This window comes from Mauremys mutica, chromosome 7 (genome assembly GCF_020497125.1).
Source record: "Mauremys mutica isolate MM-2020 ecotype Southern chromosome 7, ASM2049712v1, whole genome shotgun sequence".
NCBI lineage: Eukaryota > Metazoa > Chordata > Testudines > Geoemydidae > Mauremys > Mauremys mutica.
This window is the reverse complement of record NC_059078.1, coordinates 53,839,826-53,853,480: the sequence shown is the minus strand read 5'-3', so window position 1 is coordinate 53,853,480 and position 13,655 is coordinate 53,839,826. Positions and strand designations below refer to the sequence as shown.

At 41.7% G+C, this 13,655-nt stretch overlaps 1 protein-coding gene across 3 annotated transcripts in view; it reads right to left on the bottom strand.

The window, feature by feature from the left end:
- USP4 (ubiquitin specific peptidase 4) overlaps positions 1 to 13,655 on the bottom strand; it is a 124,632-nt gene that overhangs the window by 86,185 nt on the left and 24,792 nt on the right. For 2 of the 3 annotated variants that reach the window (XM_045024121.1, XR_006581062.1), the window contains exons 7-9: positions 3,067 to 3,210; positions 2,360 to 2,477; positions 449 to 622 (exon numbers count right to left, since the gene is read on the bottom strand). In XM_045024121.1, coding sequence (XP_044880056.1) covers positions 449 to 622; positions 2,360 to 2,477; positions 3,067 to 3,210 — 436 coding nt within the window. The remainder of the gene's footprint in view (positions 1 to 448; positions 623 to 2,359; positions 2,478 to 3,066; positions 3,211 to 13,655) is intronic. The other variant, XM_045024122.1, reaches the window with a different exon arrangement.

Below are 13,655 nucleotides of genomic sequence, written 5' to 3'. Positions count from 1 at the left end.
ATGTTCCTTTGTATGTTTTAAAATTCTGTTTTTAAATTATTCAACCTGGTCATCTAGCACTGAAGAAAGGCTCACTGGTTTGCAATTCCCAGGACCTTCCTTAAACCCATCAAAAAAAGACAGGTCCAACATGTGATACCATCCAGCCCTCTTGTATAATGGCTTATTTAAATGAGAATGTCTGTATTTTTGTTCACAGTTCAGCTATTTTATTGTCAAGTTCAAAATCTTTGGCTATACTATGCCAGGTAGGTTCATATGTGCTTTAACAATTTGTTCCAGCACCCCTCTGAAGATGAGTGTGCCTCATTTTTAAAGATCTGGAACAGCACTCGGGCAATTTTTCATTATAGCTTTCGTGACAGCAAAACCTGCGGAAAGACATTACAACTTTCATTCTAACCCTGCTTTCACTACCATCCCTCCCTGAAAAAAAGTGTCTACTTACTTTGAACATACGAGGTGCCACGTGAGAGTGTCTCCCAGACCACATCTGCTTAATAAGCTCTGCATATGCTTCTGCAATTTCTCCTCTCATCCCCAGAGGATTGTCGTGATTTATTTCAGCCTCATATCTATCTTCCAGGAAATACTCAGTCAGAGGTGGGGTGTTACTCAAACACTGAAATTTAAAAAAAAAACATTTACAAAGCTCATATCATTGTCTAGGACAGCAAACTCCTATGAGAAGGAAGTAATGCAACAGTCCAACTTTCACATCAGTACATATGTGAAATGACAAAACCTTTTTAAAAGCTCATGTGAAAGTAGACAGAACAAAGTATTTAAAAGGAACAATGAAAGTTTTGAGTCTACAGCTCTCTCACAATTTAGTAAAACAGAAAGCCTCTTATTGAGATACAATGTAAGCAATGCAACTCAAACAATATAGGCCATATAAAAGAGTTCACAATATTCCGACTTCTCTTCCAAGGGTAAAAAGTGTAAATACACCTCTATCCTGATATAACGCTGTACTCGGGAGCCAAAAAATCTTACCGCGTTATAGCTGAAACCGCATTATATCGAACTTGCTTTGATCTGCCAGAGTGCACAGCCCTACCCCCCCAGAGCCCTGCTTTACCATGTTATATCCAAATTTGTGTTATATCGGGTCGCATTATATCAGGGTACAGGTGTATCAGCACTTTGCTAAGGCTATTGCTGAAGCAGAGATGCCCCTTTAATGCACAGCTTCAGTTCATGTCACTTACAGTTTAATGAAGAGTTACCTTCTGATCTACAATTTCTCCACCTTGTCTCCAATCCCAGCACTAAACACATAGCACTCGGCGTGCCTAACAGCAGCAGTGAAGCTAGCCTCTGCTTAGACAGCATACCTAGCTGTTTTCAGGAGTGTGTCTGTTAGAGGTTTTCCACCCCACTGAACTCCCGCAGCCTGAAATGAGGCCTAAAAGATACTATATAATTGTAACTGTCCACAGTGGAATCCATGCATCCAACGAAGTGGGTATTCACCCATGAAAGCTCATGCTCCAATACATCTGTTAGTCTATAAGGTGCCAAAGAACTCTTTGCTGCTTTTACAGATCCAGACTAACATGGCTACCCCTCTGATACTTGACACAGTGGAATGGAGAATATGAAAAGGGAGCACTCTATCCCATGTGACATCTTTCTCCCCACTCTATCTATAGCAATTTTCCTCATTTGTACTGAGATTAAAGATGCATGAGTAGCCAACTTCTGTAACACAGTAGAACATCTCTAACCTACACGAACGGGGGAACTCTTGTGTAAAGTACCAGAGGTGGGAGCAATACAGTGATGCTGTGGTCCCCACAAACCAACATGGCAGGGAGGGGTGTGTACCAACCCCTGGACCTGCCCCACTCAATGAATCTGAAGATTACCCATTTACAGTTGGTCTTCCCTCCTCCTAGCTGCTCCTCCTCCCTGGTGCTGAGATACTTTCTGTAACCCAGTGACTCTAGGAATCAGCATTGAGCAGGGTAGGGAGGCTTTTAGAAGCTACCCTCCTGCTCTCCTCAACTCTGCCGTCTGCGTGTGCCTGGCATAGAGTCCAGGTACAGCGAGGGAATGCAATTGCTGAACATGGGGAAATCACATGTACATTTTACCCGACAATGAGATGGAAATATTATCAAAAAAAGAAAATTGACAGGGTTTAAAAACAAAAAATACCTTATCTTGAATCTCTGCCCCCATCACCTCTTACCTGTATGCAACCTATTTAGCCTAGACGCTCTTCAGGACAGCTAATGGTCTTCTAACAGACCTATAAAGTGCCTAACACACTTTGGGGGGCTATATGAGAGCAGGTGTGCAATGAATCCATGGGGATAAGGCGTGAAGTGGATTCTTTTCAGCCCTTTACCTGTAATGCAGAGTTCATGAAGCAGGTGTTTCCCAAGTTACTGAGCCCACAGATGCCAGGCTGTGACAGGGAAGGGGACTCCCTGCAGCTGTAGGAGTGGTAGGAGAAGCCAGAGACTCTGGAAGAAGAAAACAACAATTTTTTATCTAGACCACACCAGTCCACATTTCACCCATCACAGCAATGTTTACGATTTGCATCAAATGCTATTCCTTCTTACTGGTGCTTTTTCATATATTTCTGCTCCTCCATATTTGTTAGTTTTGACATCTCATTTAACTCTGATTACTGGCAGGTCTGATGTTTACTGTAACAATGTATCTTCTATATCTATTCAGGCTGCTTTTCTTTGACCATTTACCTCTAGTACTTTATGACAATATTTTCCTCAAGTGTATGGTGCCTACAATCCTTTATCACATTATACAGACATATGCAGGTGAGCTACTACTTTGCAAAAGTTGATGAAAGTTTTATGGTCTCTGCCTTGTGAAGTGGCTATCACAGCCAAAGAATGGGACACAAAACATCTGAAAGGGAGAATAGGTGTTGGAGTAAGTGCTAGTTTTCCATGCAGTTGGGCTAGAGTGGGGCAAGTGTTACTTGCAACAACAGCTTGAAAATATAAGTAGCCAGGGGTAACAGGGAGGACACATAAAGGTAGTCAGAGGAAGGAGAGGGGGAAAGAAAAGCATTCCTGCTCTTACCCCCTGCCAAGGCTGGAGCTGGTCAGTCCATAGGAGTTATTGCTATCACCATTTGCAAAGGCAGAAGAGACAGACATTGAGGAATAAGAATTTACTGATGATGCTGAAGTACTAGTAAAATTTCTGCTAGTTGCAGTGCTTGATCTGGGAGAAAGGAAAGAAGCAGAAACAATGCCACCAGTTTTTGCAAACCCCAGACTCTGGCACTCTGAAATAAAGGTCACTTCTGATTGAGAATTTACAATCTTAACCTGTTAGTATCTGCATTTCCAAAACACTAGTCTGGAACAAGGGGTCAATCTAGGGCATCACAAGTGAGAGGCAGAAACAATAAGCCAATCATATGCAAGAAGAGGCCCCAGATGGCATAAGCACAGGAAGTTTGGACTGAGTGGCTAGTAGGCTCTAAACAGCCTGGTGCACTAAGAAATTAAACCCTCTAAAAAGAATAAAACCTTTTCCCTAAATAAACAACAGACTACCAAACAAAACACCTCTCTTTAAAACCCACTCTAACTATGCAGGTAAGAAACCAACCGCAGACTAAGAAAGGCGGGCACTACCTAACTTGGGCCAAGTACAGCATGTAAAACTACATGCTTCATGGCTAAGTGGTGTACGCAGGAACCCAACACAAGCAGTTTGTAGCACTCAGAGCCCAGGTGCACCATCTTGAGGTTAGAGTGGGTGAACTGGAGGAGCAGAGAGATAGAACTGCTTATATGGGGTGGTCAGTAGGTGGACCGTAAGCCAAATCTGGAGCGCCAGGTGCTTTTGAATGGACAGAGACATCCTTTTATTAATTTATGATTATCATTATTGTTCTTGTTTTTGTATTATTTTCTCGGAGTCTAGACTTGGACCAAAAAATTTGGACCTCGACAAAAAATAATTTATTACCAGGGTGGATAAAAATCAATGATTAATTAATAAATAAATAAAAGGGTTCTTCCTCGAAAAAATCCAATTTAAATAAAAAAAAATCAATCTAAAGATAGTTTTAATTAAGATACATTATAGCTCAAAGATATCTCATTATGGAATAGGAATTATAAATTCTAGTTCTAGAGTATGAGACAATATAGTCATGTAATGTTTAAGAAAAGTTTTGTAAAATAAGTTCCGATAGTTCATGGATTAGGGACCCAATTTTATGGGGTTCCAGGGGCTTCTGTATAGATTATTTAGGTTAATCTTTCTATCTACCCAATGGGACTCAGTGCTCAGTCTAGACAATACCATCAGAGAAGCTTAGTTTTGCAGTTCTCAAACTGTGGATTTGTCTCTCAAGAGATAACATGCTTGTTAACAGCAAAAATGTTTTCAAATAAATAAATAAATAAATAGAGGTGAGAAATAACAGACCTCAACCCTATTGTCCCTCTGCAAATCTGTGTACATACCTCTCTCTAAAAGTGAAACGTTTCAAAAAGTTCAATGAATAGAAGACTGTTGGGGATGGAATAGATCTGGACAAGGAGAAGTCTGGAGATAAATGTGAGAAGGGGGGGGACAGACAGCAGAAACAAAAGTGAGCAGCATATTCCAGAAGTCTTGAGGTCTTTCTGAGTGTAGCCTTCATTGATTTGAGATCTACCATACCATTCTCTCGCTAGAAGGGAAAACCTATAATGGCAGCAGGCCGTGAAAGAGACCCAGTTTGGGAATATTTTAATGAAGTTCCTCTACCTGTGGGTAAGACAGGCATGTGTGCTAAATACAAACAGTGCAACAAAGAAATGCAAGGCCTGCTTGCCCAAATGAAAAAACATTATGAGAAATGTTCCTTCTCAGGAGGAAGCTGCACTGAAGACAATGTAAGGAACATGTCTGAATATGCAGGATCTTCAGGTTAGTAAACTTTATTTCATACTTCTTTCTTAAGGACTGCCTGTCTTCCTTCTGGACTATTCTTGAATTCTCATGTTTGAGCAAAAAATATAGTAGTTACTCTATTTTAGATGCAGTTGTGATAAAAAAATAAATAGCTGAAATAGGCAGATCTTCCTTTTACAATTTCACCTTGAAAGTGAGCAGTATGGTAATAATAATTAAATAACTGCATTGACTTATTTTGTTTAGGAGACTCCATCCTCAACATACAGGATTCTGAAAGACTATCCACCATCAAGATCACCATCATTTTCTATAGTTTCAGAGTTATCTGCCAATGATAGTGTTTCAGTCACATCATGTATGTCACAGAGCCACAGTATATTACCCGTAGCAAAAAGAAAAAAAAAACCTCCACCATCCAGAAACAACTATAGATATTTCCTGCTGGCGTCATCGTACATGCACACAAAAAGGGATGGATGGATGAAAGTGCAATTACTGAATGGCTGGGAAAAGTGTGGAATAAGAGACCAGGAGCACTTTTCAAGAAACCTGCTATGCTTGTTTGGGACATGTTCAGGGCACACAAGACGGATGAGGTGAAAAATGTGGCCAAAAATATGAAAACTACTTTGGCTGTAATACCTGGAGGCTTAACTTCAGTTCTACAACCGCTTGATGTCTGCCTGAACAAACCCTTTCAGGACAGGCTACGCAAAATATGGTCTGAATAGATGTGCTCAGGCATGGCGAAGTTGACAAAAGGCAGGAATCTTATGAAGCCCAAAATCAATCTGGTCACCCAGTGGATCAAGGACGCGTGGGTGTCCATTCCCTCGGATAGAAAAATCATTTAGGAAATGCTGTATCAGCAATGTACTCAACGGGTCAGACGATGATGCCATATTTTATGATGAGACAACAGAGGTTGATGATGAGAAGGAATCTGAGTCTGAAGAAAACACTGCCGACATCTACGATGACAATGCAGGTGCAGCTGTGACTGAAGCCATGTTTAACGAACTGTTTGGTGAATCAGAGACTGATTCAGACTTTGAAGGATTTTAAGACTTTTTAAAGTCTCACATTGTTCTAAGTTACTTTTTTTAAATATCCATTTACTGACTTTAAATATTGACTGTAATTTTGAAGGTGAATACATAGAATCATAGAATCTCAGGGTTGGAAGGGACCTCAGGAGGTCATCTAGTCCAACCCCCTGCTCAAAGCAGGACCAAACCCAACTAAATCATCCCAGCCAGGGCTTTGTCAAGCCTGACCTTAAAAACCTCTAAGGAAGGAGATTCCACCACCTCCCTAGGTAACCCATTCCAGTTCTTCACCATCCTACTAGTGAAAAAGTTTTTCCTAATATCCAACCTAAACCTCCCCCTCTGCAACTTGAGACCATTACTCCTTGTTCTGTCATCTTCTACCACTGAGAACAGTCTAGATCCATCCTCTTTGGAACCCCCTTTCAGGTAGTTGAAAGCAGCTATCAAATCCCCCCTCATTCTTCTCTTCTGCAGACTAAACAATCCCAGTTCCCTCAGCCTCTCCTCATAAGTCATGTGCTCTAGCCCCCTAATCATTTTTGTTGCCCTCCGCTGGACTCTCTCCAATTTATCCACATCCTTCTTGTAGTGTGGGGCCCAAAACATATTTGTTCAGTTATTATAACAACAACAGGTTTTAAGTTACATTACATTAAAATAATTCTAGCAAAACTTCTGAGTGTTTCTTGTGATGACAGCTTTTAAAATATAGCAGGGATCCGAAAACTCTGGCTCCTGGCCCATTAGGGTAAGACACTGGCGGGTCGGGATGTTTTATTTATTTGGCAGCAGGCACGGAGCTCCTCAGCTCCCAGTGTCTGCAGTTTGCCATTCCCAGCCAATTGGAGCTGCGGGAAGTGGCCACACTGTGGACAATGGGAGCAGAGGGGCTCCATACCTGTGAACGTTCCAAGTAAACAAAATGTCCAGGCCTGCTAGCGGCTTACCCTAACGGCCAGGACCCAAAGTTTGCCAACCCCTGAAATATAGGGTCGGCTTATGAAAGGGTCATGCAGTTTTTGCTATTTTTACCTAACCATCTTGGGGGGTCAGCTTATAAACAAACAGGCTAATGAACAAGTATATATAGTAATTAATGAAAAAATTGCCCCGTTTGTTTATGCAACAAACTCTCTTTTCCGTATGATTGAGAACCCACACTTCATTAACATGGTTCAGTCATTAAGACCAGGATACAGTCCACCCAACGGAGCAAACATACAAACTGTTTGTACTTTGTTGTGCCCGGCTGGCCGCTCAGTCCCAGGACCAACCCCCCTGCGTCATGCCCCGTTGCCCCTAGCCAGCTGCTCACGCCAGCGGTACCCCATAGAGAACACGGCCTGACAAGCTCAGTTTCCCCACACCAGCTTCTCCTCCCCTGCAGTATGAGTCCCGGAGGTAAAATCCACCCTCCCTTGCAAACAAGGGCTCACTCAGCTGAAAGGAATCCACCTAGCCCAGTACCAGAAACCACCCTTCCAGAAGCAGCAGCAAGACACCTCCCTCACCCTCCTCCTGCACAAGTTATTGCTTGCTGCTCCCCGTTGTCTCCCCCAGTCCTCCCAGACCTTCCCCCTGCACAAGTGATTGCTTACTTCCTCCCTGCTCTGTCCTCCTCCAACACTGAATGCAGATTTCTAAGATGAAACTCTCTTTGGACAGAAGGTGAACCTGGTGAGCTCAGAAACCCACCCCTACAGAAGCAGCATCAAGAATTCACCTTCCTCCTGCACAACTCACACCGCTCTCATCTCCAGAGTACTGAGATAAAAAAAATCTTACCCCTTCAATAAGCCAACACTCCTCTAAAGGACACATACAAAATAGTACACAAAAGGCTAACCAAGCAGCAGCAGGCGAAAAAAAGCCGCCTGCACAATTCACTCTCCTACTGAATGTTAATCCTAAGGAAAAAACCTTTCAATATCCATGGCAAGGACTCTTTCGAACAGGACACAAATATATTGATTATATAGAAGAATTTATTGAATTATTCCAGACATTGACACAGTTCTACTGTGCTTTCATGATCTGGAGTGATTAAATATCAGAAAACAGTAATGGAGCAAAGCAGCAACAGTTCAGGTCTTTTGAATGGGAAGTTTATACTTAAAATACTTCCAGATGGTTCTTTGGCTAAAAAGTCTTATCTGTAGCTATTGCAAGGCTGAGTTCCAATACCATAGGAGCACTTCAAGTCTCCAGTACCACCTACATTCTAAGCATGCTTTTGCCTCCGGATCTTGTGCTGCAGATAATCCACCACCAGCAAATGAATCCAGCCAGCCAGGATAGAGTACAATTACAGAGTTTTAGGATCAGTACAAGCCCATGGATCAAATAAAGTACAACACCTTAACCAATGCTATTGCTAAGTGGATAGCTATGGACTGTAGACCACTCAACATTGTAAATGACAGAGGTCTCAGAGATATTATTCAAACTGCATCTTCCAATCAGTCACACACCTTGCCCTCCTGAGGAAACATTGCATCACGAATAAATGACCTATATGACAATGAGAAGACTACAAAGTTGGAGCTTCTGAAAAATGCACTGGCTGTTGCTTTGACTGGTAATCACTGGACAGCCTTGAGCAATCATAGCTATCTTGGTGTCACCGCACACATTATTGATGAAGCATGGACACTGCAGTTGTTTGCTGTAACAGTAACTCATACTGAAGAGAGACATTATGCTGAAGCATGTGCAGAGCGTTTCATGGATGTGGCGAAAGAATGGAATATTCAAGAAAAGGTAACAACAATTAGTACTGACAGTGCACATAACATGGTAGCAGCAGCCAGTCGTTTGCCTTTTGAACACATGACGTGCATTGCTCACAGTCTGCAGCGATCCATTACAGTAGCGCTCAGTGAGGGTGGTTTTGAAAACCTACTAGCAAAACATAGAAAACTTGTGGGCCATTTCAATCACAGTCCAGCTAACAATACAGAGCTAGGAATAACACAAGCTGCAAATAGAGAGAAACAAGAACCCCTCGTACAAGATATTTCAACCAGATGGAACTCCAGGTTGGCTATGATTCAGTGCCTGCTTTGCAATAAAGACGTTATCACATCAACATTAGCTCTTCAAAACCACTATCTATCAGTGCCGACAGATAAGGATTTTGAAAAACTGCAAAAGCTAGAAACACTACTAGAGCCCTGCAAGTTTGTGACTGAACTCCTTGGGGGGGGGATGGTATATCTCCTGCTCCATGGTTTTACCTATATTCTGCCATATATTCCACATTATGACAGTCTTTGATGACAACCCAGCATATGTTGTTCCATTTAAGAATGACACTGAACTGGGAGGAGTGGTAGATACGCTGGAGCATTGGTCCCCAACCTTTTTGTGGCCAGTAGCACATTCATGTTTTCAGAAGAGTGTGGTGGGCGCCAACAATTTTTCAAGGCTTATTTTGTATTTGTACAATATGAAAAACATTATATTTAATATACATAATATATTAATCCATAATATAAAAAGGGTAATTTTACATGTAAAAGGTATTAATTAAATTATTCTGCAATTACTCTTTCACCTTACCATGTGAATTTGCTCTTTTTTTAATCTATCTGTAAGAAAAATTAAGGAGTTTTTACAAAATAAATAACAGTTTTCATCTTATTTATTTTTAAAAAGTTAAACATTGTTGAACTGCTGGTCCAAATATATTTTATTTATTATTCTTACTTTAACATAGAATGAAGCCTGCAGCCCCGGAGTTCTCTGTCCCCGGCAGGCACGGGCCTGCGGCTTCTCTCCCCTGCTGGGCACTAGGCGGGCGCACATAAATGCCCCGGCAGGCACCATGGCGCCCGCGGGCACCGCGTTGGGGACCACTGCACTGGAGGGTAGGGATAAGATACAGAGGGACCTAGACAAATTAGAGGACTAGGCCAAAAGAAACCTGATGAAGTTCAACAAGGACAAGTGCAGAGTCCTGCACTTAGGATGGAAGAATCCCATGCACTGTTACAGACTAGGGACCGAATGGCTAGGAAGCAGTTCTGCAGAAAAGGACCTAGGGGTTACAGTGGACGAGAAGATGGATATGAGTCAACAGTGTGCCCTTGTTGCCAAGAAGGCTAACGGCATTTTGGGCTGTATAAGTAGGGGCACTGCCAGTAGATCGAGGGACATGATCATTCCCCTCTATTCAACATTGGTGAGGCCTCATCTGGAGTATTGTGTCCAGTTTTGGGCCCAACACTATAAGAAGGATGTGGAAAAATTGGAAAGAGTCCAGCAGAGGGCAACAAAAATGATTAGGGGGCTGGAGCACATGACTTATGAGGAGAGGCTGAGGGAACTGGGATTGTTTAGTCTGCAGAAAAGAAGAATGAGGGGGGATTTGATAGCTGCTTTCAACTACCTGAAAGGGGGTTCCAAAGAGGATGGATCTAGACTGTTCTCAGTGGTAGAAGATAACAGAACAAGGAGTAATGGTCTCAAGTTGCAGTGGGGAGGTTTAGGTTAGATATTAGGAAAAACTCTTTCACTAGGAGGGTGGTGAAGCACTGGAACGGGTTATCTAGGGAGGTGGTGGAATCTCCTTCCTTAGAGGTTTTTAAGGTCAGGCTTGACAAAGCCCTGGCTGGGATGATTTAGTTGGGAATTGGTCCTGCTTTGAGCAGGGGGTTGGACTAGATGACCTCCTGAGGTCCCTTCCAACCCTTATATTCTATTCTAAGAATACTTTCAACCAGATTTTACAGAACGCAAAGAAGGTACCAATATGAGATTTCTAAAAATAGCTACAGCACTAGACCCAAGATTTAAGAATCCAAAGTGCCTTCCAAAATCTGATAGAGATGAGGTGTGGCGCATGCTGTCAGAAGTCTTAAAAGAGCAACATTCTGATGTGGAAACTACAGAACCCAAACCACCAAAAAAGAAAATCAACCTTCTGCTGGTGGCATCTGACTCAGACGACTAAAATGAACATGCGTCAGTCCCCCCGCTTTGGATGGTTATCGAGCAGAACCCGTCATCAGCATGGACATATGTCCTCTGGAATGGTGGTCAAAGCATGAAGGGGCATATGAATCTTTAGCACATCTGGCACATAAATATCTTATTACTCCACGCCTGTTCTCACTTTCATGTGACACTGTAAACAAGAAACGGGCAGCATTATCTCCTGTAAACGTAAACAAACTTGTTTGCCTGAGTGACTGGCTGAACAAGAAGTAGGACTGAGAGAACGTCTAGAGTCTAAAGTTTTACATTTTTTGTTTTTGACAGTTTTTTGTGTACATAATTCTACATTTGTAAGTTGCAGTTTCATGATAAAGAGATTGTACCTGTATTAGGTGAATTGAAAAATACTATTTTGTTTTTTACAGTGCAAATATTTGAAATCAATATATTTGAAAACGTAAAAAACATCCAAAAGTATTTAAATAAATGGTATTCTATTATTGTTTAACAGTGCGATTAATCGCACAGCCCTATTACCTACACCCAGGAAATAGATAAAATATTGGCACCACTTCTCTACACTGCAGACATTTGATAAAGACCACCAGAACAAAAGATTGAAACAAGGGTTCCTGGACAATCTCTTAATGCATTTTAAGCCACAGAGCACTATACTCACGTTAGACTTTAACTATCCAGATATTTGTTGAGCAACAAATACAGCCAAAGATGCAGTATCAAAAGAGGTCTTTTAATTATGCAAAAGACTACTTTATGTAAAAGAAAATGAAGACTTCTATTCTACAACCAATGATAAGCCATTTTGGATATACATCTTGCTTGATGAGGGGGAACTGACAGACTACCAGGAAGCTTGGAATGTATGACCATGAGTTGCTTGACTTCAAGTCAACATAGTAGGGAATGAGGATTTAGAGATATTGTTCACTGAATGCAGCTCTACAGAGGTGTTAGATTTCAGGAAAGCACATCTGGAGAAATTAAGGAATCTAGAGAGGAATGTTTGAGAGGAGGCCTCATCCAGCAGCATAGAAGGTGGCTGACTAGAAGCTACCTGAAAAAGAAGATATCAAGAAAGAAGAATCAGCTAACATGGTTGCTAAAAAAATCAGTTTAAAGGGGGGAGGAGGGGGACAATCAAACAAAAAACATCAGAAGCAGTTATAGCTGTGGAAGAAAGATATAGGCAGCATAAATATAAATGAACTAATATTACCAATTCATCAATGGCCAAAGTAATACTAGGAAGAAATTTGGTCCATTAATAAATGAGAATGCTGAAATTAAATAACTCCTTTTTAAGCATGTACTCAACAAGATAGATACCGAACAAATAAGGAAGACCAACCTTGTGAAATGACTCTTGAAAACAAGCAGGAAAGAGAATGCTGGGAAATATGAATATGTATATATAAGCCAGTCCAGATAACAGCCTGATCCACTGACATTTTTGAAAAATCATGGGCAACAGGGAAGCACCAAAAGAAAGGAGAAAAGCAAGTGTAATAAAAATCTTGCAAAAAGGAAAAAAGTATAATCCTACCAATAATTGTGCCATAAATCTAATATAATGAAACATGTGCTAGCAGAACAATCATCACTAAAGACGACCCACAAGCAATAAGCAACACTAAGGATTTATCAGGGGCCTTCTGAAATGATCAATTTAACCTAATCAATCATCTGCTACGTACTGCAAACATGATATGATTACGAAGAATAAATTTCTAAGCTTCCTTCTCCTGACTCCCTGAATACTGAGGTAAGGAAGATTGAACTGCAGTGTAATCTGTTTGCTAGGGGAATGGATTTCCCTGAGAAATAAGCAACCTTCAGAGCAAAACAGCACCCTGCTTGTTAAACTAGTCCACCAGTGCTGACCTGCCTTAGTCTGACTAACACAGCCCTGAGTTTTTACACATTAATGTACATTGTTTTCTCAGAAAAGAAACCTTTCGCCCTTGAAGCATTCAATATCCATAAAGATTCCAGTCTGGCAGATTGGTATATAATCACCATAAATCTCAAATGGGTTTTTAAACAGATTATATAATGAATTTAAGAAACAGGGAAGATAAACAGGTGCCCCTGCAAGAAAATGCTATCAACTCAACAACACCTTCCTTTCTTATTGAATTGTGGACATCAGTTTAGCATAACATTCCTGACTCCGTTTCCCAGTGAAAAGGAAATGAAATATTGACTCAGATTGAACAGAGATATAGATAATCCCAACAAGAGAGATATGCTTCTACTGCAGTGTTCTCAACCAGCATTTGTAGCTCTTCAATAAAACACTTAATATTTTATAAATTCTACGTTATATAATCCAAAATCCCAGGTTTCCCCTCTATAGTAAAAGCTTTTTTATCTGGCATGTTGGGGAATGTGGGGTGCCAGTAAGTGAAAAAGTCCAATTAACTAAGAGGGAGGGAGATTGCATGCGGAAGGGGGTATGGGGCTGGGGGTTGGGGCACGGAGCGCAGGTTCTAGGAGGGAGTTTGGGAGCTGCGGGGGTGGCGCTTGCGAGCGGAGGCAGTGAGCAGAGCCATCTAGCCACACTTCCACCTAAGAACAGCAGGGACAGGTCACCGCTTGCAGGGAGCAGTCCAAGGTGAGTACTCCCTGGATCTAGCACCCCAAAGCCCCTCTCATGCCCCAACCCACAGCCCCAAGCCATCTCCCACACTCCAAACCCCTCATGGCCCTTCGCCTAGGAGCAGCAGGGACATGTTGCCA